This window comes from Dendropsophus ebraccatus, chromosome 14 (genome assembly GCF_027789765.1).
Source record: "Dendropsophus ebraccatus isolate aDenEbr1 chromosome 14, aDenEbr1.pat, whole genome shotgun sequence".
NCBI lineage: Eukaryota > Metazoa > Chordata > Amphibia > Anura > Hylidae > Dendropsophus > Dendropsophus ebraccatus.
The window spans coordinates 61,669,893-61,697,378 of record NC_091467.1 but is presented as its reverse complement, the minus strand read 5'-3'; the positions used below and the strand labels follow the sequence as shown (position 1 = coordinate 61,697,378).

The following is a 27,486-nucleotide window of genomic DNA, read 5'->3' as shown; positions in this document are numbered from 1 at the left end:
GAGCACAGACAACAGGGTGCGGTGTGTGATATTTATAAGAGGCCGAGCATAGAAGGCTAAGCACAGTCAATAGGGGGCAGTACTTGAAATTTATTGGAGGCTGAGCTCAGACAACAGGCAGTGGTATATGATCTATGAGGCCGAGCACAGACAACACAAGGTGGTATGTAATATATATATAGGAGGCCAAGCACAGACAACAAGAGGTAGTATATGATATTTTTATTAGACTGAGGCACAGAAAATGGGGCGGTATGTAATATTTATAAGAGGCCAAGAACAGACAACAGAGGGGAAGTATTCTCATCCACATCTCAGGGATATATAGGGCTTGTCTGCAGGTAACAGAGCTCTGAGTGGTCCCTCATCCTCGGGTGATGTCATGGCCGCCCAATAACCCTGGAATGGAAATGGAAATACAGTGATGTCCTCCCTGTCCTGTAATACCCCAGATTATCACTGATACACCAACCCCCCTGCAGAGATGTGAGGAATATCCACAACTAGGGGGAGCTCTCTGACTACAGGTTAAGGGTCCTATTACACGGAGCGATTTTTAAAGACTAACGATCGCAAACTAGATTGTTTATCGTTAACCTGAAATCGTTCACCATATTACACAGAACGGTGGTCGCTAGATACGATTGTTATTAAAATCGTTATTGCGATCGTTTTTTCCTTCTCATCTAAGGAAAACAATGGGCAATGTGCTATTATACTGAACGATTAGTGAAAAAATGCGGAATTACAGCGAACGATTAACAATAATTTTAGGTTTAAATTCGAACGATATAGCGATTTTTTGCACAATAATCGTCCCGTGCAATAGGGCACTAAGTATTCAGTTCACAAATCTCCTCTGCTGATAGTTTGTTTCAGTGTATCAGGTGTCCACAGAGCGATGCACGTACCTCCAGATCTGTTTTTTATTACTCCAGTATATTCCACCGACTCTTCAATGTCCATTATTGCTGAAAATGCAAAACACAGAAGCCTCGCAGTTATACATAATGGTCCTTAAAGAGTCAGTAACGCAAAGTACCTCACTTACTGGATTGGGCTGACAACGGGGAACGATAGCTTTACCTCCTGTTCTTCCTCCCACCACGACAGTGCAGTACTCCACATCCTGATCTGCACTGCTGCCTGTAAACAGGAAGTGTATATAACGATTATTATCTTAAACACCATCCCTTCAAGTCACCGCACTGTGGTCATATAGTGAGCAAGTGCGTTGTCTACTCACCACCACTCCTGTCTACTGCTACATCCTCATAGTACTGCTCCTGACACTGCCCAGCCCTGCCTTAAGAGAACAAACAAGTAACATCCAGTCGCAGCAATCTAAAACACATCTATATCCATACACTACATAGCAGTTATATACTAGTACATAGGAGCATTATTATAATAGTTATATTCCTGTATATAGGGGCAGTATTATAGTAGTTATATTCTTGTATATAGAGGCAGTATTATAGTAGTTATATTCTGGTACATAGGAGCAGTATTATAGTAGTTATATTCCTATATATAGGAGCAGTATTATAGTAGTTATATTCTTGTATATAGGAGCAGTATTATAGTAGTTATATTCTTGTATATAGGAGCAGTATTATAGTAGTTATATTCCTGTATATAGGAGCAGTATTATAGTAGTTATTCTTGTACATAGGAGCAGTATTATAGTAGTTATATTCTTGTATATAGGAGCAGTATTATGGTAGTTATATTCTTGTATATAGGAGGCAGTATTATAGTAGTTATATTCTGGTACATAGGAGCAGTATTATAGTAGTTATTCTTGTACATAGGAGCAGTATTATAGTAGTTATATTCTTGTATATAGGAGCAGTATTATAGTAGTTATATTCTTGTATATAGAGGCAGTATTATAGTAATTATATTCCTGTATATAGGGGGCAGTATTATAGTAGTTATATTCTTGTATATAGAGGCAGTATTATAGTAGTTATATTCTGGTACATAGGAGCAGTATTATAGTAGTTATATTCTTGTATATAGGGTGAAGTATTATAATAGTTATATTCTTGTATATAGGGGGCAGTATTGTAGTAGTTATATTCTTGTACATAGGAGGCAGTATTTACATATCGTAATTATGCTTTCCTTGAGATATAGGCAGCACATATGGGTCTTCAGATCAGCTTGATCCCCTACCAGGACCGCCCACCTAGATATCATGTAACTAGAGATGATGGAACCTGGAGCATGCTCGAGTCCATCTGAACCCGAACTTTCGCCATTTGATTAGCAGTGGCTGCTGAAGTTGGATAAAGCCCTAAGGCTATGTGGAAAACATGGATATAGTCATTGGCTGTATCCATGTTTTCCAGACAACCTTAGAGCTTTATCCAAGTTCAGCAGCCCCCGCTAATCAAATGCCGAAAGTCCGGGTTCGGATGGACTTGAACCCGAACCTGGTTCGCTCATCTCTACATGTAACATAAAAAATGCTACAGGCAGCCAGTAACTGACTGGCCATAAATATCCACACCTGGCATTCAACATTGTGTAATAGAGCAAAACAAAGAAATGAATGCAAGAAGGTAGTTTTGGCACAAAAGATGGAACTGTCCATAGACGTACACTAGGCGATTAGCAATAAAAACAGTACTTTGAAGGAGTGCCATTTCAACACAGCAGATTCAAAGGGCTTAAAAGTATAAGCAGTAAGTCTGTTAAGTACAAGACACAGGTCCCAGGTAGCCATTGGATGAAGGAGGGTAGGCCGTAAATTCTTTAGACCTTTGAAAAAGCTTGTGGTCAACAAGTTATTTGCATACACACCATCTGCGAGTGTGTTGATGGCGGCCATATGAACCCTTAATGTGTTAGCCTTTAAGCCCTGTTCCAAACCTTCTTGTAAGAATTGTAGATTAGATGAAGAACAGCAGCTCTGATGCAACATACTTTGTCTTGAGGAAGAAACATACTAGTTTGATGCTCTGCAATCTGAGGGCTGGCCACAGAACTATAGTCAGTTTGGTAAACATTCTCGGAGCTGGTAATACAATGGGGGTGCTCTGAATTGAAAATAAAGAAAACTCTCTCTTGTTTGCAGGGCTAACCTCAGGTTTCTTCTGGAGTCTGGGTAGATAGGGATGTGTAGATCGGCATCTTTCAGGTCGAGTGAGGCCATTTATTCCCCTCCTGAACCAAGCCGAACACTGACCTTCTTGTGTCCATCTTGAATTTTGTCTTTCGAAGATGGTGGTTTAGAAAACGTAAGTCGATGATGAGACGCCATTTGTGTTCGGGCTTGAGAGTACTGGAAAAACATGAGAATATACTCCCCTGAATTCTTCGCCTGGTGGAACTTGCTCTAGTGCACTTTTTTTTTTTTTTTAGAAATTTCATAAGGAGGGAGGAGATGCAATTTTTGGCTTGATTGAACAGAAACCTTTCTCTGGGAAGATGCGGAAATTCTAAGGCATAACCCTGCCTTATGATGTTGAGTACCCAAAAATTTTGTGTAACACTTTGCCAGACTTCGAAAGAAAATTGAGGAGCCTTGTGCCAGAATTCTGACTTTGGGCCTGGCGTCAGGATTCTGACTTTGGGCCTGGCGTCAGGATTCTGACTTTGGGCCTGGCGTCAGGATTCTGACTTTGGGCCTGGCGTCAGGATTCTGACTTTGTGAATCCTTAGTCAGACTGCTTCTTCTTGCTTTTGTCTTGAAATTTTCCACGAAATATGGAAAAAATTTCCATATGGCCCTTCAAGCGGAGTTTGCCACTGCCATGTTTTTGGCTGTGATCTTTACTGTATCCAAAGAAAATTCGCATAAGAATTCTGCTGCCATTTTGAGGGATGAGCTGTTCCATCAGCTCATGATGATGGATGCCATCTTCTATGTCTGCTGATAAATAGTTAAGCCAGATTTTAAAAGCCCTGGCCATGGGTGCTGAAGAAAGACCAGCCTTACATAAAGAGGCAAGATTTAAATGTGACCTCTTGAGAAAAGTATCAGTTTTTCTGTCCATGGCGTCTTTTAGCATAGCTGAGTCATCACCTGCAAAGAACGACTTATTAGAGAGCCTAGGAGTAGCTTGGTTGACCTTACTAGATCCTTCCCAGGCCTCCGCTTCAGCTGGCTCAAGTTTATAAACTGATCTAAACCTGGATCCTAGGTCTAGCCTCTTATCAGGCCTGCTCCATTCTTTTTCTGTGACAGTCTTAAATATTTGATTACCGGGTTAGGGCGGGTTCACACTACGGAATTCTCGCGGATAATGTCCGCGGAATTCCGTCAGCTGTCCGCCCGCACGGGCACGCGCTTTTCCGTCGGCTCCATAGACACCATTGTCCGCGAGAATTCCGTAGTGTGAACCCGCCCTAATACAGCAGATCTTTTCTTAGGAAAATAGAACAGACTATCTTTGTCCTGGTCCTGATTTTTAGACTGCTCAGATTCCAGGCATCTTTCGACTTCTCTAATCAGTTTATCAGCAGACTTTTTTTAAATAGGTAATAATCTTTTGAAATGTCTTCATGATCAGACACAGAATCAGAAACATCAGACGATAGACAGGCGGCTTACCTGGTACTCATAGGCTTAGCTCTGGATCTCTTAGGCTGGGTTCACACTGCGTTTTTGCAATCCGTTTAACGGATCAGTTTTTTTAATAGTCAAAAAAAAGTGTCAGCAACGTTTTTGTGTCAGTCAAAAAAAACGGATCCGTTTTGATCTTGTTTTTTTTTTATAATGGAAGTCAATGGAAAAACGGATGCACACAACTGCATCCGTTTTTGCAATCCATTTTTCATCCGTTTTTTTCAAAAACCGGATGAAAAAAACGCAGTGTGAACCCAGCCTTAGAAGAGGAGGGACCAGCTGACGGTAGCTGGCGACACAGGGATCCCAAACATTGCCAGTAAGTTCATCTGGCAAAGGCTGCACACATATAGAACACATTCTGTGCCTGGGTTTTTCTCTCCTCTTTCTGCTTGAGAGGCTCGACATCTGTAGTATAAACAGACTTATGTTCTAAAAACATAGTGTGGTTAATCTAAAGCTCTAGCCACCAATATAACCAAGGACGAAAGCATAAGTACCTTAATGGCGAAGGAACCCGGCTGCCTGGTACATCAGAGGCAGTAACCTGGGGATCCTCTGCCATAAATAAAAAAACCTGCGAACGTGAGCCGGAGCGTGTCGGAAGTACGTCATTACAGTCCCAGAGTGTCACTGCAAACAAGTGGCCGCCATCTAAAAGAAGCCCGCAGGAGCAGACAATTCTGTAAACAAACCGAATGGCAGAAGAGGAATCACGCTCTGGCAAGTATAGCACAATAACACAGACGGGGACCCTGCACCAGTACTAATTTAAAAACTCAGCATAGTAGAGGCGTGCTCCAGAAAACCAGGACATTGCACCAGTATAAACATAAACACAAGCCGGGACCCCGCACCAGTATAAACAGAACACGTGTAAGTCGGGACCCCGCACCAGCTAATGTGCCAGTATTGCGCAACTAGCTCTAGAAACACTGCAACCAGGACCCAACACTGGAATAAGCATGAGTTAAGATGACACCTGGACCCCGCACCGGTAATATAGGACACATATCAAGGCCAGGACCCCGTACCAGCTTATGTGCCTAATAAGCGCATAAAGCAGCAGTCTGTAGTAGTGCAAACTGGGACTCTTCATCGGTGTAAGCATATGTTAGATGACATGGGCACTGCCCGTTAATACAGCTCACATATGCAATTTGGACCTGCACCAGCCAATGTGTTTAAACAAACGCATACATAAGCTTGAAACGCTTAAGACCGGGATGGTGCCAGAGCTTACCAGGATCAAAAGTTACATATGTATATTCATAAATATCGGGGCCCCACACCGGTAATAATAAAATAAAAACATCTAAGGGGAAAAAACACAATACATACCTAGTAGGTGGGCAACCTGGCGGTGCATAGCACCTGAAGGGAAGGGAGCACTGAAAAAAAACCACAATGCTGAATGCCAGTTACTGGCTGCCTATAGGATGCTCTCTAAGGGTGCCTTCACACACACCGGATCCGCAGCAGATTTGATACTGTGTTCAGTTATTTAGATCAGATCTGCTACTTTTTTATGCTAATTGAGATCTAGATGGGCAGTCCTAGTAGGGGATTGAGGGGATCTAAAGACCCATATGTGCTGCTGTAGACTTAAGGGAAAGTAGTTATATTCCTTTATATAGGGGCAGTAGTATGGTAGTTATTATAATAGGGTCGCCTGGACACACCTGCACTTGTCTCCCTCCCCTCCTTCCATGCTGAACTGAACCCCGAATAAATGGACTAATTTTGCAGCAACCGATGAGTGCTAGCTCTTTTTTCTCCTTGACTGGATTATAGTAGTTATATTCTTGTATATATGGGCAGTATTATAGTAGATATATTCTTGTATATAGGAGCAGTATTATAGTAGATAGATTCATGTACATAGGAGCAGTATTATAGTAGCAGGAGGATGAGCCTGTGCACCCACCTTTTTTATATCTGGTAAATCCTATGTATGCAATGATCATGAGGATGCCAATCAGGATGAGGACAGGGATCAGCCACGCCAGGTATATATGTTGGCTCTTTTCCTCTAGAGAGTAAAGATCTTAACACAATATGTGGGTTATTCACACTTTATTTTTACAAATGCAAAATTTTCATTCAAAATGTTTAATGTTCTCTTTGCTAAGAGCTCTCTCCTTAAGGCCATGTTCACACTATGTATAACACCAGCTGTTCTATGACCTGGCCGGATCACAGAACGACTGTTGTTATTGAAGCACATCCCAGCCAGGACTGCTGTATCGGCCAGATGATCTTCACTTCTGCTTAATATGGATGCAGGCGCAGCCGTGTACGCCTGCATCCGAATTCACCGCCGCACGCTCCATTGTGTGAACTGACAGGCTCTCTGCGGCCGCTATTCAATAAATAGCATCCGCAGAAAACTGACATGTCAGGTTTTTGCATGGCAACCAGCAATCCCGGCCAGAGTGTATACTATGTGTATACACTCCGGCCGGGAATCCATAGACAGCAGCACAATGAAAGTTTCAAATCAATCACGGCCGTTGTTGCAAATCGGCAACAACGGCCTTGAATAATATTAAATTTACTTAGTGTTAACATAGCCTAAAATATTAAAGTAATTTGGGATCTCTGGAAATGTGTAAATAAAGTTTCCCTTACATCCCATTGGCATTACAACATATAGGGTATATTCGCCCCTGCGAGCCCCTGGGACGAAGGAATATTTAATGAAAATAAGAAATAAATCTTTAATCCCCTCCTCCAGGTGGTATAAATAGGCTTCACCTCCCCCAATCATCAGTCTTTTTTCACTTCGTTTCTGTAGCCCTAGGGGACTGTGTCCCTCCTCCTTAAACTGACTTCTTTAGGCTACAAACCCACTTGGCGGGTCTGCAGCGAGTCCCCTCGCATTAACCCCCCGGCCGATGTCTTCAGCAAGCCGGAGTGGGGACCAGGTGAAGTACATGCTCCAGCCGGCCGCATCCCCTTTAACACCTCCCGCAGCCCCGGCCGCCCGATCGCCCCCCCCCCCCCTCAGCACCGATCGCACGCCCCCCCAATCGCCCCCCTGCGGCCCCGGCCGCCCCCCCCCCCGATGGGGGCTGCAGGGGGGCGATCGGTGCTGCCGGGGGGCGATCGAGCGGCCGGGGCTGCAGGGGGGCGATTGGGGGGGAGTGCAAGCGATCGGTGCTGCGGGGGGGGCGATCGGACGGCCGGGGCTGCGGGCGGCTGGCTGGAGCATATACTTCACCTGGTCCCCGCTCCGGCTTGCTGAAGACATCGGGAACCGCCGGAGCCGGGATCAGGTGAAGTATCAGCTCCGGCGGGGTTAATGGGGTGGGCTGCAGACAAACTCGCAGCAGGGATGTCCCTGCTGCGTGTTTGTCTGCCATTAAAAGTATAGGGCCGGGTTCTGCAGCGAGTCTCGCTGCAAATACGCAGCAAGGGGACTCGCTGCAGACCCGCCAAGTGGGTTTGTAGCCTTAAACCTGTGGTTAAGATTCTCTTTTCAGGTGCTGATATCCAGGGTTATGCGCTGGAGCCTGTCCCAGGTTGTATATACAGGGCATTGTTTTTTCTCTGTCCTGTGTTTGTATGTTTACTCTACTCCTTGCGCCTGTGGAACGCAATTGCGTGTCAGCCCGAGCCGCCGGAGTCACTTCCAGTTCGCGGCTAGGGCTGTGAAACGCAACGGTGTGCGTGCGTTCCAGTTCAGCGCAACTTCACTTCCGGAAGTCTGGAATTTGGCGGCGACGCGCGTGTGCGTTCGCTTCTCGTCTGCAGTATTTAGGAGCCCTCTCATGTGTAGGGAGGCCTGGTTATGTGCAGTTTGTCTTCTATTATAGGAAATTGTTTCTATCAACTCCAAGAGTAAAGCGCATCCAAGCGGGAGCTCAATTCCTAATTCCTCCTCGACAGGTGTCTATAAGAACTTTAATGCGATTTCTGGGGATCCTTGCATCGGCAGCGGCTGTAATAAGTAACCCGCCCGTTGGGGATCATACTTGCTAATTCCCCATATGTTGTGATGCCAATGGGACGTAAGGGAAGCTAAAATTATTAGGGTAATTTGGTTTCCCTGAGACCCATTGGCATCACAAGACTCCCTCCCGTTGATTCTGTTTTTCTTTATAATTTGACTGATGATTGGGGGAGGTGGAGCCTATTTATACCACCTGGAGGAGGGGATTAAAGATTTATTTCTTATTTTTATTAAATATTCCTTCGTCCCAGGGGCTCGCAGGGGCGGAGATACCCCATATGTTGTGATGCCAATGGGTCTCAGGGAAAACAAATTAACCTAATAATTTTAGCTTGTTGAAACTTAAGCAGATAGGGATTGACTTTAGAGGCGGTGGTTGTTTTCTGACATTTTCTGAAATTTTGATATTCAGTGGAACGTTTACAGGTTTCTATGTCTATGTCTTCTTTTTACTCTGTGGGTTGCTTATAGTTGTCCACATCTGCTATAGAAAACTTAAGAAATGACATAAGAAATTGTTTGGTTGTCCATATACCAGGGCTGTGGAATCGGAGTCGTCGAGTCGGAGTCGGAGCTAGTTTTGGCTGGAGTTGGAGCTAACTTTGGCTGGAGTCGGAAACAAAAATGTACCGAGTCCGACTCCAGCTTTAAAAAAAATCTTTAAAAAATGTAGAATTGAATTTTGATATGAATTTTACAAGTTTTGCTCATGAATATATATTATGAGCAACATTCTAATAGGACACTGGCCCTATTACATAAGGGAGGTCATGGAAAAGTTGTCGGTCACTATTTGGCAGTTTATTTTTGAGCTGGAAGAGTCCATTGTGTGGGGGGAGATATGTGCTGTTCTCTTCCTGAATGCTGGATGACTGTATATGAGCAGCAGTGTAATATAAAGATATCCTGTGTTATATAGAGGAGGAGGAGAAGGCATAAGTAGTGTAGGTGTAACTTCTGTCCTCAGTGTGGTGTTTTCTCTCTGGGAGAAGATTGTGTGTTTTTCTTCAGTGTTCTATGGCTGCAGTAGGCTGTGTGTGTGCTATGACTGCAGCAGGCTCTGTGTGCTATGGCTGCAGCAGGGTGTGTGTGTGTGTGTGTGTGCTATGGCTGCAGTAGGCTGTGTGTATGTGTGCTATGGCTGCAGTAGGCTGTGTGTATGTGTGCTATGGCTGCAGCAGGCTGTGTGTATGTGTGCTATGGCTGCAGCAAGCTGTGTGTGTGTGTGTGTGTGCGCACACTATGGCTGCAGCAAGCTGTGTGTGTGTGCGCTATGGCCGCAGCAGGCTGTGTGTGTGTGGTTTGCGCTATGGCTGCAGCAAGCTGTGTGTGTGTGCTATGGCTGAAGCAGGCTGTGTGGGTGTGTGTGTATGCTATGGCTGCAGCAGGCTGTGTGGGTGTGCGTGCTATTGCGTGCCCCCACAGTGACCTTCTATATCACTATGTGTGACCTCTCTCTATGTCACTATGTGTGACCCCCTGTATATCACTATGGCTGACCTCTATATTACAGGTATCTGGCATTGTTAGCAGTGTTTTTTTAAGTATGGTGAATATTTAGTTAGAAAGATAGAAGATTGTCAGCAGGAAAAGACCACCTGCTCCATCTAGTCTAGTTCTGTGTTGTTCAGGACATGGAGGCTGGAGACTTGCTGCATCCACTGCACACACAGGAGAAGCTTCCTTTGTATGTTTCAGAAGTCGCCCCGGGATCATGTAATACATTAGGGAGAAGCTGCTGAGCCAGTGTGATAAATAACTCCCCTGGTATATGACTGGCCATTTATGAAGAAGCAGGAGTCGGGAGTCGGAGTCGATCCTGATAAAATTCAGGAGTCGGAGTCGGTCCTGATAAAATTCAGGAGTCGGAGTCGGAGTCAGAGCTGCGGCTTACCGACTCCATAGCCCTGCCATATACTTTGTGGGGTGTTGTATGGTTGTCCACATGTTTTATAGTGAGCTTATAGTTGTCCTCATACTTTATAGAGAGCTTATGGTTGTCCTCATTCTATATGTAGAGCTTATGGTTGTCCTTATCCTGTATACAGAGATTATAGTTGTGTCAACCCGTATGGGGAAATTATGGTTGTCCTTATCCTTTGAGGAGTTGGAGTGGCTTTTGAAACTACTGATCCCCACAGTGCTTCATATCCCTGTTCCCATTATAATATGCCCTCCCTGTAAGAAGCAGGCCATTCCCTATGTCCGTGATATCTGCCCCATAGGGATTTGTGGATTATCCTCCTTACCTTTAAGTGTAAATGTGAACCCGTGACTGTATGTGGCATTAGTCCTATTGTTGTCGGCTTTACATTTATAAGGCCCAAGGCTCCTTTCATCATAGATGGTGACATTGAAGGCGGCTTCTCTCCCCTGTGATACTGTCCTGCAACTCACAAATGTCTTATTGAGGAATAAGGTGTAAGTAACAGGGACAGATGTGTTCCTGGAGATGCAGACAATGGTCTCTTTGTTTCCGATTATCGTACTTTCGGAGTCGGGTACAAGATCTGGCCGCAGTAACCTCCCTAAGAGACAGAATGCAGTTACTATGCGGAAATCCAGACATAGAGGGCAGTATTATAGCAGTTATATTACTGTATATTGAAGCAGTATTATAGCAGTTATATTACTGTATATAGGAGCAGTATTATAGCAGTTATAGTCTTGTATATAGGAGCAGTATTATAGCAGTTATATTCTTGTATAAAAGAGCAGTATTATAGTAGTTATATTCTTGTATATAGGAGCAGTATTATAGTAGTTATATTCCTGTATATAGGAGCAGTATTATAGTAGTTATACTCTTGTATATAGGGGACAGTATTATAGTAGTTATATTCCTGTATATAGGAGCAGTATTATAGTAGTTATATTCTTGTATATAGGGGGCAGTATTATAGTAGTTATATTCCTGTATATAGGAGCAGTATTATAGTAGGTATATTCTTGTATATAGGAGCAGTATTATAGTAGTTATATTCTTGTATATAGGAGCAGTATTATAGTAGTTATATTCCTGTATATAGGAGCAGTAGTATAGTTGTTATATTCTTGTATATAGGAGCAGTATTATAGTAGTTATATTCCTGTATAGAAGAGGCAGTATTATAGTAGTTATAAAAAAGTAGAAAGAGAGACTGGGGCACTCACCAGGCTTCCAAGCTTAGTTTATTATTCGATGCGACTTCAATCCATAGGTGAGGGAGGACAGATGGAGTAGCGGGCGCTTACACCCCCGGGGGTGTAAGCACCCGCTACTCCATCTGTCCTCCCTCACCTATGGATTGAAGTCGCATCGAATAATAAACTAAGCTTGGAAGCCTGGTGAGTGCCCCAGTCTCTCTTTCTACTTTTTTATTGCATACGCTGTCCTGTTTTCCTGGGAGCACCCCTTCGCATCAGCAAACACAGGTCTGATTCCCTTCAGTCAGCTCCATAGCGCTATTATCACCGGCAGTGCCGACCGCACTCTACCTTTGCATTATAGTAGTTATATTCTTGTATATAGGAGCAGTATTATAGTAGTTATATTCTTGTATATAGGAGCAGTATCATAGTAGTTATATTCTTGTGAGTGCCCCAGTCTCTTCTTGTATATAGGAGCAGTATTATAGTAGTTATTTTCTTGTATATATGGGCAGTATTATAGTAGTTATATTCTTGTATATAGGAGCAGTATTATAGTAGTTATATTCTTGTATATATGAGCAGTATACACTTACTTTGCAGTGTAAATGTCAACTCCTGACTGTACACTGGACTTAGTAAACTGTCGTTTACTTTGCACTTATAAGGTCCCAGTCTGGTCTCATTGTAGATGGTGACATTAAAGGAGGCTTCTCTGTTCTCTGACATCGTCCTCTTCTCCACAGTCGTCTCGTTGAGGAGTAAGATGTAAGTGATGGACAGATCTGTGGTATTGTAGATGCAGTTAATGGTCTCTGTGTGTCCGATCATGGTATAGAGAGATGTAGCTGTCATGATGGGTGATAATTTTTCTGAAACTGCTCCTACAAAAGGGAGATAGGAGTTAGACCTCTGTCTGTCCAGGCATGTATGGTACACACACACATCTGATGTCACACATGTCTTTAGAGGGTGAATATGTGGCGATCTTACCCAGACCCTGGTGGCTTGTGCATAAGTAGCAGATCGTAGGAAAGGGACAATCACTGATCTCAAATCCTCCGACTGCTACAAATGTAGAATGGGGAAAACCACTTGGCCTAAAGTTTCTCAAAGTAAACAAGAGAGGCTCCTCCTTTAAAGCCTGTGATAAGTGGTATCTACGAGCACCTCCTGTGGTATTATAGTATGTGTGCACTTTTTTGTGCCTGTTAAGACTGGGTTCACACTACGTATATTTCAGTCAGTATTGTGGTCCTCATATTGCAACCAAAACCAGGAGTGGATTAAAAAAACACAGAAAGGCTCTGCTCACACAATGTTGAAATTGAGTGGATGGCCGCCATTTAATGGCAAATATTTGCTGGTATTTTAAAACAAATATTGAAATAATGGCCGTTATTTACTCTTATATGGCGGCCATCCACTCAGTTTCACCATTGTGTGAACAGAGCCTTTCTGTGTTTTCAATCCACTCCTGGTTTTGGTTGCACTATGAGGACCCCAATACTGACTGAAATATACGTAGTGTGAGCATAGCATTGCTAATGTGTATGAGATGTGATTGTAGGTGTGTATACTTTATGGTTAGCAGCACTTTAGATGTAGCAAAGTAAAAGAGTCAGTTTATGGCTATACTAGATTTAACAACTCGGTCATCTTGTCTTTACACCATCAACACCATCTTGTCTTTACATCTTCAAAGTCACCGTCTATGGACTCATCATCAGAAAAGGATCAGTCAGTGGAGGAGGAGGGGGATGGTAGAAGGAGGAGGGCTCAGTGAATTCTTTTTTCACTTCTTGAAAAGTAGAAGCAAGAAAAGATTCATCTTGTGGTTGTGGTGCATCCTGGTACGGAAAGTCATATAGTATATGCCTGTGGTTCATCTTCTTTCTCCTTAATGCCACCAACTTCTAGGAGTTCATTACAGACTAGTAAGCATAAAGAAGTCTGGCGGATTATAAAATCCTGCAGCCGGCAGGGGGGAATTGGCCACAAGTACCAACTTAGCTCTCCCCGTGCCTGCGGTAAACCTTGGAATCCCACTGAAAGTCATTTTCCCCAGAGTTGTGATGACGTCACGACTCGGGGGGGCGTTAGGTCTGTTCCGTCTAATGGACTGGCTGCTCGGCCAATCCATCAGCCGGGTCGTGCCGTGTCCGCTCTGGACCCACAGGCCCCACCGCTCACTGCAAGCACGGGGCAAGGTAAGTTAGTACTTGTAATCAATCTCTGCCCCTGCCGGATTTTATAATCCCCCAGACTTCCATCTATAATAGTAAAAATTATGGAAACACTTCTGTAAAAGGAGATAATGGATCTAAGAATCAACAATTTGATGGATCCAAACCAGCATGGCTTTACTGTGGGCAGATCATGTCCGACTAATCTTATTGATTTCTTTGATTATGTCACAAAAGTGCTGGATGAAGGTGCCGGGATATTGCCTCTCTGGGCGTCAGCAAATTTTTTTTTAGCTTATTTAACACACATTACAAAGTTATATAACTTTGTAATGTGGTTAAATACTCGGTCTGGCCCCCTTCCCCCACTTTCGGACCCCCGACCCCCCCCCCGCCCGGAAGTTAAAGAATGTATACATTACCTATTACGATCGTCACGGTCCTCTTCTCCCGGGCTTCATCTGGTGACGGCGGCATCTGGGGGCGGTCCAGGTCTTCTTCCTCCTCGGCGTCTTCATAGAGAGTGAATGGGACGGAAAAGGCTGCTGGTGCACATGCGCACCAGCAGCCTTTTCATTGGCTGGAGCGCATCACATGGCTTCCAGCTTGCTCAGCCCTGATTGGCTGAGGTTGCTGGAAGCCATGTGATGCGCTCCAGCCAATGAAAAGGCTGCCGATGCGCAAGCGCACTAGCAGCCTTTTTCATCCCCAGGACCCGGAAGTCAGAGACATCGCTGGACGGCGGACGGCGGTGACGGTGAGGCGGACGGCGGGCGAATGGAGTGGCGATCATCACCGGAGGGATGGTGAGTATGGTGTCTGTGTGTGTCTGTGTTTTGTTTTTTTTGGGGGGTCCCGCCGGAGTTGTCCTTTAAGGGTACAAACACACACACCTTATACGCAGCGTATTTACTGCTGCGATACGCAGCAAATACGCAGCAGATACGCAGCAGATTAAATCTAAATAACTGAACACAGCATCAAGTCTTCACCATCAAACTTGCTGCGTATCTGCTGCCCATACGGTGTGTGTTTGTACCCTAAAGGCACACACATATATACACCCGGGTATTCGGTACATGTGTCCTGGTTTCTTGGGAGGGCCCTACAGCACAGAGGCCAGGGCCAGCTAAAGGACTGTACTGTAGTCTGTGCAGGCCTTAGTGTGGGACTGGGGTAACTGTGGCCCACCAATAGAACTGATCATGTTGGAACCCATCAGAGGCGACGGACTGGACTGATGTATGTAACCACAACTCCCTGAATAACAATAACTACAACTCTCAAAATGCCTTACATTCAGAGAATGCTGGGAGTTGTAGTTTTCAAGGTGACACCCCTTGAGTTGTCTACTCATTTGTACTTCAAATCCCAGCATATCCTGAGGACTTCACACTGAAGTAAATGCTGGGAGTTGTAGTGTTTGCAGCTGTTTTGCAGAGTGTAGAAGTGACCCCATAAGAGCACTAATAGGGGATAGAACTAATGGGCCCTTAATCAATGCTGGGACACAGGTAAAATACATGTACTGTATGTGGCTGCACAGCTGGGATACATGTACTGTATGTGGCTTGACAGGTGGGATACATGTACTGTATGTGGCTTGACAGGTGGGATACATGTACTGTATGTGGCTGCACAGGTGGGATACATGTACTGTATGTGGCTGCACAGGTGGGATACATGTACTGTATGTGGCTGCACAGGTGGGATACATGTACTGTATGTGGCTTGACAGGTGGGATACATGTACTGTATGTGGCTGCACAGGTGGGATACATGTACTGTATGTGGCTGCACAGGTTGGATACATGTACTGTATGTGGCTGCACAGGTGGGATACATGTACTGTATGTGGCTGCACAGGTTGGATACATGTACTGTATGTGGCTGCACAGGTGGGATACATGTACTGTATTTGGCTTGACAGGTGGGATACATGTACTGTATGTGGATGCACAGGTTAGATACATGTACTGTATGTGGCTGCACAGGTTGGATACATGTACTGTATGTGGCTGCACAGGTGGGATACATGTACTGTATTTGGCTTGACAGGTGGGATACATGTACTGTATGTGGCTGCACAGGTTGGATACATGTACTGTATGTGGCTGCACAGGTGGGATACATGTCCTGTATGTGGCTGCTTAGGGGGTAGATGAAAGAGAAAAACCATGCTGCAAGGGGGAGGGGGGCACAGTTATTGGCAAAAAGGCATAAACTTACAATCAAACTTAAAGCATCAGAGGGGGGCTCTTTGCTTTCTCTTACACAGTCCACCCTCTATCTTACAACTTCCAGCAGCCTGCCAGACACCCTAACAATAATCACTCACTGTCAGCGTGGCTGCTGTTGCTCCTCTTTACAGTCCTGTCCCTGGCAGCCATAACCCTGCAGCATCCCTCTAGCCCCTGTCACCACATGCTCTCTGTCTTCTCCTCCTCACACAAGGTATGCCGGACAGTAGAGTACAGGAGGGGGAGGGGCTGTCAGCAGCAGAACCAGCCCTGGCTTGGCACAGCATCCAGTGACTAAGTGGGCCCCACAAGAGCAGGGGGCCAGCACTTTCCAGGTGCTGATACCGCCTGGGGGGCCCACTACAGACATGTGCCATGCTGAGCTGACACTTTAGAGTCTGAGCCTGGTGGGCCCCTCTATTGGCCTGGACCCCTGTGCAGCTGAACAGGCTGCACAAGTGATATATCCACCCCTGGAGCTGATAGAGAAAATTGGACTTAATCCCTGCGGCTTCTTACCTGCACAGATCACCAGGGCTGGGACTAAGGGTAGGCGATGGCCTAGGGCGCCATCTGGTGGTTAATTACAGGGGGCACAATTCATTTATCCGGCCCCGCCTCTGTGCAGCATCCTTACTGAGACACAGCAAGGAAAAGCTCCTTTCCCCCAGGTGTGTCCCTGCAGCCTGGCACCATCCCCTGCCCCCCACAGCCTCTCCCAGCCAACAACCCCCACCCCCTCCCAACGGAGACAGATAAGGAGTATGATCCTCTGCTCCACCTCCTCCTCATGGGCAGAGACATCCTTCACTGCTACTTCTGTGTGAGTATATGTATGGTGTGTGTGCGTGTTAGTGAAATATGTGTGTGTGTTTTAGTGCTCATGTGTGGCTGAGGTAGAACTACAACTCCTAGCATGATCCTGTGTAGCTGTGGTAGAACTGCAACTCCCAGCATGCTCCTGTGTGGCTGTGGTAGAACTACAACTCCCAGCATCCTCCTGTGAGGCTGTGGTAGAGCTACAACTCCCAGCATGATCCTGTGTGGCTGTGGTAGAACTGCAACTCCCAGCATGCTCCTGTGTGGCTGTGGTAGAACAACTCTCATCGTGCTCCTGTGTGGCTGTGGTAGAACAACTCCCAGCATGCTCATTTGTGGCTGTGGTGGAACAACAACTCCCAGCATGCTCCTGTGTGGCTGTGGTATAACTGCAACTCGGCATGATCCTGTGTGGCTGTAGTAGAACTACAACTCCCAGCATGCTTCTGTGTGGCTGTGCTAGAACTGCAACTCCCAGCATGCTCCTGTGTGTCTGTGGTAGAACTGCAACTCCCAGCATTCTCCCATGGCTGTGGTAGAACTACAGTTTCCAGCATGATCCTGTGTGGCTGTGGTAGAACTACAACTCTCAGCATGATCCCGTGGCTGTGGTAGAACTACAACTGCCAGCATGATCCTGTGTTGCTGTGGTAGAACTACACCTCCCAGCATGCTCCAGTGTGGCTGTGGTAGAACTACAAGACTCAGCATGATCCCGTGTGGCTGAGGTAGAACCGCTCTGGGGGACAGTTAACTGGCCCCCTATGTAAAAAGTTTGGGGACCCCTGCTATATACTAAAAACTCCTTGTCCCAGCCCTGCAGATTACTATACACAGCAGGTGGAGCGGCATGTTACCTGCACAGATCACTATACACAGCAGGTGGAGCCGCCTCTTACCTGAACCGATCACTATACACAGCAGGTGGAGCCGCCTCTTACCTGAACCGATCACTATACACAGCAGGTGGAGCCGCCTCTTACTTGAACCGATCACTATACACAGCAGGTGGAGCCGCTTCTTACCTGCACAGATCACTATAAACAGCAGGTGGAGCCGCCTGTTACCTGCACAGATCACTATACACAGCAGGTGGAGCCGCCTGTTACCTACACAGATCACTATACACAGCAGGTGGAGCCGCCTGTTACCTGCACAGATCACTATACACAGCAGGTGGAACTGCCTGTTACCTACACAGATCACTATACACAGCAGGTGGAGCCGCCTGTTACCTGCACAGATCACTATACACAGCAGGTGGCGCCGCCTGTTACCTGCACAGATCACTATACACAGCAGGTGGAGCAGCCTGTTACCTGCACAGATCACTATACACAGCAGGTGGAGCCGTCTGTTACCTACACAGATCACTATACACAGCAGGTGGAGCCGCCTGTTACCTGCACAGATCACTATACACAGCAGGTGGCGCCGCCTGTTACCTGCACAGATCACTATTCACAGCAGGTGGAGCAGCCTGTTACATGCACAGATCACTATACACAGTAGGCCGAGCGGCCTCTTATCTGCACAGTTCACTATATACAACAGGTGGAGCGGCCTGTTACCTGCACAGATCACAATACACAGCAGTTGGTGCGGCCTCTTACATGCACGGATCACTATCCACAGCAGGTGGTGCGGCCTCTTACCTGCGCGGATCACTATCCACAGCAGGTGGTGCGGCCTCTTACCTGCGCGGATCACTATCCACAGCAGGTGGTGCGGCCTCTTACCTGCACGGATCACTATCCACAGCAGGTCGTGCAGCCTCTTACCTGCACAGATCATTATATACAGCAGGTAGCGCCGCCTCATGCCTGCACAGATTACTATACACAGCAGGTGAAGCGGCCTGTTACCTGAACCAATCACTATACACAGCAGGTGGAGCCACCTCATGCCTGCACAGATCACTATACACAGCAGGTGGAGCCACCTCATGCCTGCACAGATCACTATACACAGCAGGTGGAGCGGCCTGTTACCTGAACCAATCACTATACACAGCAGGTGGAGCCACCTCATGCCTGCACAGATCACTATACACAGCAGGTGGAGCGGCCTGTTACCTTAACCGATCACTATACACAGCAGGTGGAGCAGCCTCTTACCTGCACAGATCACTATACACAACAGGTGGAGACGGCTCATCTCTGACTCTCTCTGACATGAAGAAGACGACTTATCAGAAGAGGAAGTGACTGCTTTTCTTGTATGCACATGGTTGTATACGCTACAGAAAAGGAAAAAAAAAAAACTTTTTTTCTTTTTCCTTTGTGGGGATTGTGCAATGAGCAGTGTGCCATACCCATTGCTGTGTATTATAACCAGCTCAGGGGGGTATCGAAGGCCCTACTTGTTTCTAGGCACTGAAGGTTCAGTCAAAAAAATACAAGGGTGTGTGTGTGTGTGTGTGTGTGTGTGTGTGTGTGTGTGGGTACGGCTGGTGGCAGAGGACGGGATATTGCTACATTTCAAATGTTTTGGTTCTGCTTTTATGTCTGTGGTGAGTTGGTTCTGTTACATATATATGTAGTATGTTTGACTCTACTTAAAAGTATTCAGGAAGCTTTATTCTGGTACTGTGTATTTAACTTGGTTCTACTTTCATGTCTATGTGGAAAGCTTAGTTTTGGTCACATACTGGTGTTCTAAGCTTAGTGCTGGTACCATATCTGTATAGTGAGCTTGGGTCTGGTTCCATATCTATGTAGTAAAATTGGGTCTTGCACCATGTCTATGCAGTGAGCTTGGGTCTAGTACCATATCTATTTAGTGAGCTTGGGTCTGGTACCACACCTATGTAGCGAGCTTGGTTCGGGTACCATACCTATGTAGTAAGCTTGGGCCTGGTACCATATCTTTGTAGTAGGCTTGGATCTGGTACCATATGTATGTAGTGATCCTGCGTCTGGCACCATATGTATGTAGTGATCCTGGGTCTGGCACCATATGTATGTAGTGATCTTAGGCCTGGTACCATATCTATGTAGTGATCTTAGGCCTGGTACCATATCTATGTAGTGATCTTAGGCCTGGTACCATATCTATGTAGTGATCTTAGGCCTGGTACCATGTCTATGTAGTGATCTTAGGCCTGGTTCCATGTCTATGTAGTGATCTTAGGCCTGGTTCCATGTCTATGTAGTGATCTTAGGCCTGGTACCATGTCTATGTAGTGAGATTGGTTCTGGTAACATATTAGTGTTCTAAGTTAGTTCTTGCACTGTATCCATTTAGCAATCTTTACGGATAACTGTAAGAACAGTGGTCAGACAGGGACCAAACCCTCAGAACACATTAGGTGAAAAAGAAAAGATTTGCAATGTGATAAAAATGATAACTAAATATTATTCATCTGGACAACGCATTTCACGCCAGTGGACCCTCATCCTTTATCAGATCCATAACTAATAATAATAACAACAACAACCCATATTGCTTAAATGAAAGATCATTAGTTAATTCCAATTATTACATTAAATGATAAATTCCCCCCAACGTGTGAAATATAAATCCAAAACCTCTATAAAGTAATGTACAGTCACAGACATAGAAATATACATGGAAAATAATGATAAAAGAACACATAAAAGATAGACGGCAGACAATGTAGATTAAACTTACATTTCTAAGTGCATGATCATGTAACAAGTGACTCTGAAGTACCACCAGAAGCCTATAAAATATAATATAGAGGGTGCATTACCAGGCACAGACACCAGATGTCAGCAGTGTACATCTCATAGTGGGTAAAAAGGAGAACATGTAATGTCCACATTAAACACTAGATGTCAGCAGATATCCAGATGGGATAAATACATCACTCATATGGGAAGTGTTATAAGGATGATGAGCATCAAGTATGGATGATGATGATATTATTATTATTATTATTATTTATAAAGTACCCTTGACTCCAGAGCACTAATGTGTGCATATAAGAACCATACATACAAGACCACATGAGCAGCATGTGCTGCTCCAAAGCAGTTTAAAAGTTTGCGTGGCCGTGTCAGTACACTAGCGCAAACTTACGGATGAGTGAATGACCCCTTAATGCCTCCTCCTATAATATTCCCCTTGTTCACATATCTACTGACATCTAGTGGCAGCAGCAGGCTATAGCACTATGCATGATGTATTCATTGTGCTGACACCTAGTGTTTGATATGGACACTGCGTTTGCTTGCTCACTGTTTTGTACCATGAGTTTTGTGCTGACCTATTCTCTTCTGCCTCTTTCTCACCCACATTCACAGGCAGGTACACAAACACCCCTGTAGAAGGAGTTACACTGGTGGAGAAAGTAAGTCAGTTCTTGTTAAGTTTTCAGTGAGAGAGGACACAAAACAAGAGAATTCCTGCTGAAGTTATGCCAGGGCCTGGCTTATCCCAGGACCCCTGCCAGGAACCAAGCTCAGATGCAACTAAAGATTTCTTCTAAGCAAGCAACTATTTTTACTATGCAGTGCTAAGCCAAAAGTAAGGGAGAGCAGCCTCCAAGGAACACCCTAGCCCATGCTAGGAATGTGTCTAAAAAGTGCAGGACAGACTCCTGAAGTAGGAAGCTGAAGGAGCTGATCCTAAAGCTACTGTAAAGAAAAGGTCTAGGTATTCTACTGTGCAGTGCAGGTAACTGAAATCTTGGACACCTAGCTACCTAGGACGGGTTCTACGACACTAGGGGGCAGAAGGCGGTCAGACATTGTCTAATCGTGAGTACAAGTATTACTTCACTACAAAGATATCTTCAGTGAAGTACAAGGGCTACATTGGGCTCCTCTGGCAAACTTCTCCCCTCTTCTCTCTACAAAGCACTACAACTAGCCTTTTCAAGCACTACGTTGGCACTCAAGTAAGCATCAAGATTATTAATATCTGCAAAACGTGTATTGTTATCCCGAGTTATAGAGTGTTATATTTTTAGTGTTATACATAGTGTTATATCAAATGCATGGGACTCCATCTATCTCTGTACCTATACACACACCACCGCACACCTTGGGTTATTTTTTCCCCCTTCTGTGGGTGGCAGTACCAACATCATGGGTGGGTCAGTTGCCACTCCAGGTTGCTGTGACAAGAGCCCAAGGGACCCACAGCAAACCCGGAAGGTTATCGACCATTTTGGGGAACATACTACCAGCCATACACAAGCAGGTACCAACATCATACCTGTGTGCTGGACTAGCACTGGCATCACGACAGATAACATCCCTCACCAAGCAGTAGCTAAGAACTCGAATTAAGAAATAGTAGCTCTCAGCTCTGTAAAATCTTGTATTCTTTATTCAAATAAGCATCTTAAAACAATAAACAAACTGATAAAAACATCAGCACCGACGCATTGCGAGGTTCACCCTCTTAATCATGGCTAGTAGTTTTCTATAATAACACAGGTATATATATAGGTAAAGCCCCTATTCCACGGGTCGTCTAGAGGAGCAAATGAGCGCTCAGCGCTTGTTTGCTCCTCGTTCCCTGCTCGCTGACACCGCTATTCGACGCGGCTGCATCGAGCCGGTGAGTGCGGGAGGGGAGGCGGGGAGCTGCGGGGGGGCTGCCCGGGTGATCGCTGATCGTCCAGGCAGCCCATAGGATACAGCAGCGTCTGCTGCCGATGCTCCTATTCAACGGAGCGACGGCAGCAGATCGCTGCTATATCAGTCGCTTGTTTTTCAACATGTTGAAAAACAAGCGAACGATGAACGATGTCGGCTGATCGTTGCACTCTATTCCACGGGGCGATTATCGTTCATAGCGGTCGAATACGGCCGATATTCGTTCCGTGGAATAGGGCCTTTATATGCATGTCTCCATATCATGGACCGCCCCAGATAACATCCCTCACCAAGCAGTAGCTAACAACATCTAGCTGCCAAGGTGCACACCACACTTAGATCAAAATAAAATTAATGCAAATGTATAGAATGTAACATCACTCGCCCCCTTCAATGCCCTTCTTTGTTGAACTTGATGAACATATGGTTTTTTTTAACCATACTATGTAATTATGTGAAACCAACAACTATAGAGCAGTAACTCCTCACTCATCCTTTACTGTATAGTGCCCCCCCCCGTAAAAGATGGGAGATGGCGGCGCACTGACTGTACTACTATACTGTATATGCAATATGCACTCCAGTGATCTTATACAGTACTGTACTGTCCGTGAAGCCTCACCAGTAGGGATGGTTCGAACCTGCCAAGGTTCGGGTTCGTACGAACCTGAACTCTTGGCAAAGATTACTGCTGTCTGCCCGCTCCGTGGATACAGCCGGAGGAGCGCCTGGAAAACTGGGATACAGCCTATGGCTATGGCTGTATCCCAGTTTTCCAGGCGGTCCTCTGGCTTTATCCACCCTCTCCACGGAGCGGGCAGACAGCGGGAATCATTGCCGAGAGTTTAGGTTCGTACGAACCAGAACCTCGGCAGGTTTGGACCATCCCTACTCACCAGTGCTAAACTCACCAGGTGCAACACAAAATCCATGCCTGTAAAAATGACACTTTAGACACTTTAGTTCGAATACCAAGCAAAGTTAAAGTTCTGATCATAACTTCTGGGTAAATTTTAGTTCAAAAACCAAATTGTTTAAATTCAGAAATGTTTGTAAACTGAGGTGCCACTGTATATGTGCTTGGTCCTCAGCAGAGCAGAGCGTTCGTACTCTGACGGGTGGTGACTGGAGAGGATATTACATTAGGTGCAGCCTATCCAGGGGGCGGAGCTGAGTGGCCTTACTGACGGGTGATGGCTGGAGAGGAGGGATCATTAGGAACCGCCCCTGAGGAATGGATAGTACTGATCCCAGGGGGCAGAGCTTAGTGGGCACACTGATGGGTAGCTACTGGCGAGGACAAATCACTAGGTGCTGCCCCTGAACATTTCCCAAGAGGTGGAGCTGAACAGCTATACAGTAAACTGGTGACTCTACACGACAGATTAATAGGTGCCACCCCTGAGGAATGGTTAGAAGGGTTCTCAGGAGGCGGAGCAGAGCTGCCGTACAGATGGGCGCTGACGGATGATAAGGTGCCACCCCTGGGGAATGAATAGAACAGTTCCCATGGGGAAGAGCTGAGCGGCCATACTGACAGTGGGGACTGGAGAGGACCTATCATTAGGTGCTGCCCCTAGGGCTCCGTTTACACTGAGCAAAACTGGTGGAATTCCACAGCGGAGAATCCCGCCAGCCACCGTGTTATAATGGGAGGCTCGCGCCTCCTCTCTCCATGCTGAAGAATGAACATGTTAATTCTTCAGCGCGGAGAGAGGAGGTGCGTGAGCCTCTCATAAACTGTCATTATGACAGGGAGGCTAGAGGCATTCTCCGCCACGGAATTCCTCCAGTTTTGCTCCGTGTGAACGGAGCCTAGGGATCAGACAGAATATACTCAGAGGGTTCTGGGGTGATGACTGTGTCAGGGGATCTCTTCACTGTTACAATAGTGCTCGAATAGGGATCTAGGGAAAGTGCCATACCAGGGTCACCCTCACCATGTAATAAGGGCCCTTATAGTCTGGGGGGGCACTCGTGTATGCAGTGTGTGCCCCATAGTCTGGGGGGCGCTCGTGTATGCAGTGTGCGCCCCATAGTCTGGGGGGGGGGGGCGCTCGTGTATGCAGTGTGCGCCCCATAGTCTGGGGGGTGCTCGTGTATGCAGTGTGTGCCCCATAGTCTGGGGGGCGCTCGTGTATGCAGTGTGCGCCCCATAGTCTGGGGGGCGCTCGTGTATGCAGTGTGTGCCTCATAGTCTGGGGGGCGCCCGTGTATGCAGTGTGTGCCCCATAGTTTGGGGGGCGCTCGTGTATGCAGTGTGTGCCCCATAGTTTGGGGGGCGCTCGTGTATGCAGTGTGTGCCCCATAATCTGGGGGGTGCTTGTGTATGCAGTGTGTGCCCCATAGTCTGGGGGGCGCTCGTGTATGCAGTGTGTGCCCCATAGTCTGGGGGGCGCTCGTGTATGCAGTGTGTGCCCTATAGTCTGGGGGGCGCTCGTGTATGCAGTGTGTGCCCCATAGTCTGGGGGGCGCTCGTGTATGCAGTGTGTGCCCCATAGTCTGGGGGGCGCTCGTGTATGCAGTGTGTGCCCCATAGTCTGGGGGGCGCCCGTGTATGCAGTGTGTGCCCCATAATCTGGGGGGCGCCCGTGTATGCAGTGTGTGCCCCATAATCTGGGGGGTGCTCGTGTATGCAGTGTGTGCCCCATAATCTGGGGGGCGCTCGTGTATGCAGTGTGTGCCCCATAATCTGGGGGGCGCCCGTGTATGCAGTGTGTGCCCCATAATCTGGGGGGTGCTCGTGTATGCAGTGTGTGCCCCATAGTCTGGGGGGCGCTCGTGTATGCAGTGTGTGCCCCATAATCTGGGGGGCGCCCGTGTATGCAGTGGGGTGCTCGTGTATGCAGTGTGTGCCCCATAGTCTGGGGGGCGCCCATGTATGCAGTGTGTGCCCCATAGTCTGGGGGGCGCCCGTGTATGCAGTGGGGTGCTCGTGTATGCAGTGTGCCCCATAGTCTGGGGGGCGCTGGTGTATGCAATGTGTGCCCCATAGTCTGGGGGGCGCCGTGTATGCAGTGTGTGCCCCATAGTCTGGGGGGCGCTCATGTATGCAGTGTGTGCCCCATAGTCTGGGGGGCGCTCATGTATGCAGTGTGTGCCCCATAGTCTGGGGGGCGCTCATGTATGCAGTGTGTGCCCCATAGTCTGGGGGGCGCCCGTGTATGCAGTGGGGTGCTCGTGTATGCAGTGTGTGCCCCATAGTCTGGGGGGCGCTCGTGTATGCAGTGTGTGCCCCATAGTCTGGGGGGCGCTCGTGTATGCAGTGTGTGCCCCATAGTCTGGGGGGCGCTCGTGTATGCAGTGTGTGCCCCATAGTCTGGGGGGCGCCCGTGTATGCAGTGTGAGCCCCATAATCTGGGGGGTGCTTGTGTATGCAGTGTGTGCCCCATAGTCTGGGGGGCGCCCGTGTATGCTGTGTGTGCCCCATAGTCTGGGGGGCGCCCGTGTATGCAGTGTGAGCCCCATAATCTGGGGGGTGCTTGTGTATGCAGTGTGTGCCCCATAGTCTGGGGGGCGCCCGTGTATGCAGTGTGTGCCCCATAATCTGGGGGGTGCTCGTGTATGCAGTGTGTGCCCCATAGTCTGGGGGGCGCTCGTGTATGCAGTGTGTGCCCCATAGTCTGGGGGGCGCCCGTGTATGCAGTGGGGTGCTCGTGTATGCAGTGTGTGCCCCATAGTCTGGGGGGCGCCCGTGTATGTAGTGTATGCCCCATAGTCTGGGGGGCGCCCGTGTATGCTGTGTGTGCCCCATAGTCTGGGGGGCGCCCGTGTATGTAGTGTGTGCCCCATAGTCTGGGGGGCGCCCGTGTATGCTGTGTGTGCCCCATAGTCTGGGGGGCGCCCGTGTATGCAGTGTGAGCCCCATAATCTGGGGGGTGCTTGTGTATGCAGTGTGTGCCCCATAGTCTGGGGGGCGCCCGTGTATGCAGTGTGTGCCCCATAATCTGGGGGGTGCTCGTGTATGCAGTGTGTGCCCCATAGTCTGGGGGGCGCTCGTGTATGCAGTGTGTGCCCCATAGTCTGGGGGGCGCCCGTGTATGCAGTGGGGTGCTCGTGTATGCAGTGTGTGCCCCATAGTCTGGGGGGCGCCCGTGTATGTAGTGTATGCCCCATAGTCTGGGGGGCGCCCGTGTATGCTGTGTGTGCCCCATAGTCTGGGGGGGCGCCCGTGTATGTAGTGTGTGCCCCATAGTCTGGGGGGCGCCCGTGTATGCAGTGTGTGCCCCATAGTCTGGGGGGCGCCCGTGTATGTAGTGTGTGCCCCATAGTCTGGGGGGCGCCCGTGTATGCTGTGTGTGCCCCATAGTCTGGGGGGCGCCCGTGTATGTAGTGTGTGCCCCATAGTCTGGGGGGCGCCCGTGTATGCTGTGTGTGCCCCATAGTCTGGGGGGCGCCCGTGTATGTAGTGTGTGCCCCATAGTCTGGGGGGCGCCCGTGTATGCAGTGTGTGCCCCATAGTCTGGGGGGCGCCCGTGTATGCTGTCACTGTGTGTGCCCCATACTTCCCCCTAACCATAAGGAAAGCAAGAAACATCACCCTCCCCCAGTAGAGAACAAGGACAAGGTGACACCCGAGGTCCCGGATTATGGTGGATCCTCTATGCGCGGGTTCTAGTGTGTTTCTCCTCAGAGGCGAACTAAAAAAAGAGCGGGAAGTGAATGCAGCGTGTAGAGAGGGGGGCGGGGCTTCCTGGTGTACGTCTCCGCCCTCAGTGCGGCCTGTGCGTGACCGTGACTGTGCCACCTCCTCCCCTTTCGTCACCTATACGTGTGACTCCGCCCTCCCCGTCCTCCTCCAGTGTTATTACCAGGAAGCACGGCACGGGAGGGGACAGAGACATTATCAATACAATGGAATTATCCGCCTGGCGGGGCACAGCACAGTGTATAGGAGAGGCTGAAGGACCTGCCGAGTGACGTCACATGACCGACTGCAGAGAGGGGACTGAGGGAGGTGAGTACAGGAAGTGTCTGTGCGTGTATGTGTGCACTACGTGTGTTTGTG

At 47.4% G+C, this 27,486-nt stretch overlaps 1 protein-coding gene across 6 annotated transcripts; it reads right to left on the bottom strand.

The window, feature by feature from the left end:
- Positions 1-207: 207 nt before the first annotated feature.
- Positions 208-27,107, bottom strand: MILR1 (mast cell immunoglobulin like receptor 1). Of its 6 annotated transcripts, none has more exons than XM_069952781.1 (8): positions 27,019-27,107; positions 12,260-12,547; positions 10,784-11,062; positions 6,507-6,626; positions 1,247-1,306; positions 1,087-1,146; positions 912-971; positions 208-399 (listed from the first exon to the last, which is right to left on the bottom strand). In XM_069952781.1, the coding sequence occupies exons 2-8, from the start codon at positions 12,516-12,518 to the stop codon at positions 365-367; spliced, it is 873 nt and encodes a 290-aa protein (XP_069808882.1). In that variant the 5' UTR covers positions 12,519-12,547; positions 27,019-27,107; the 3' UTR covers positions 208-364. The 6 variants fall into 6 exon arrangements, 4 of the variants coding, with proteins under 4 accessions (XP_069808882.1, XP_069808881.1, XP_069808880.1 ...); XM_069952780.1 differs by lacking the exon at positions 27,019-27,107 and adding an exon at positions 19,026-19,096; XM_069952779.1 differs by lacking the exon at positions 27,019-27,107 and adding an exon at positions 14,272-14,344.
- Between the last annotated feature and the right edge of the window lie 379 nt (positions 27,108-27,486).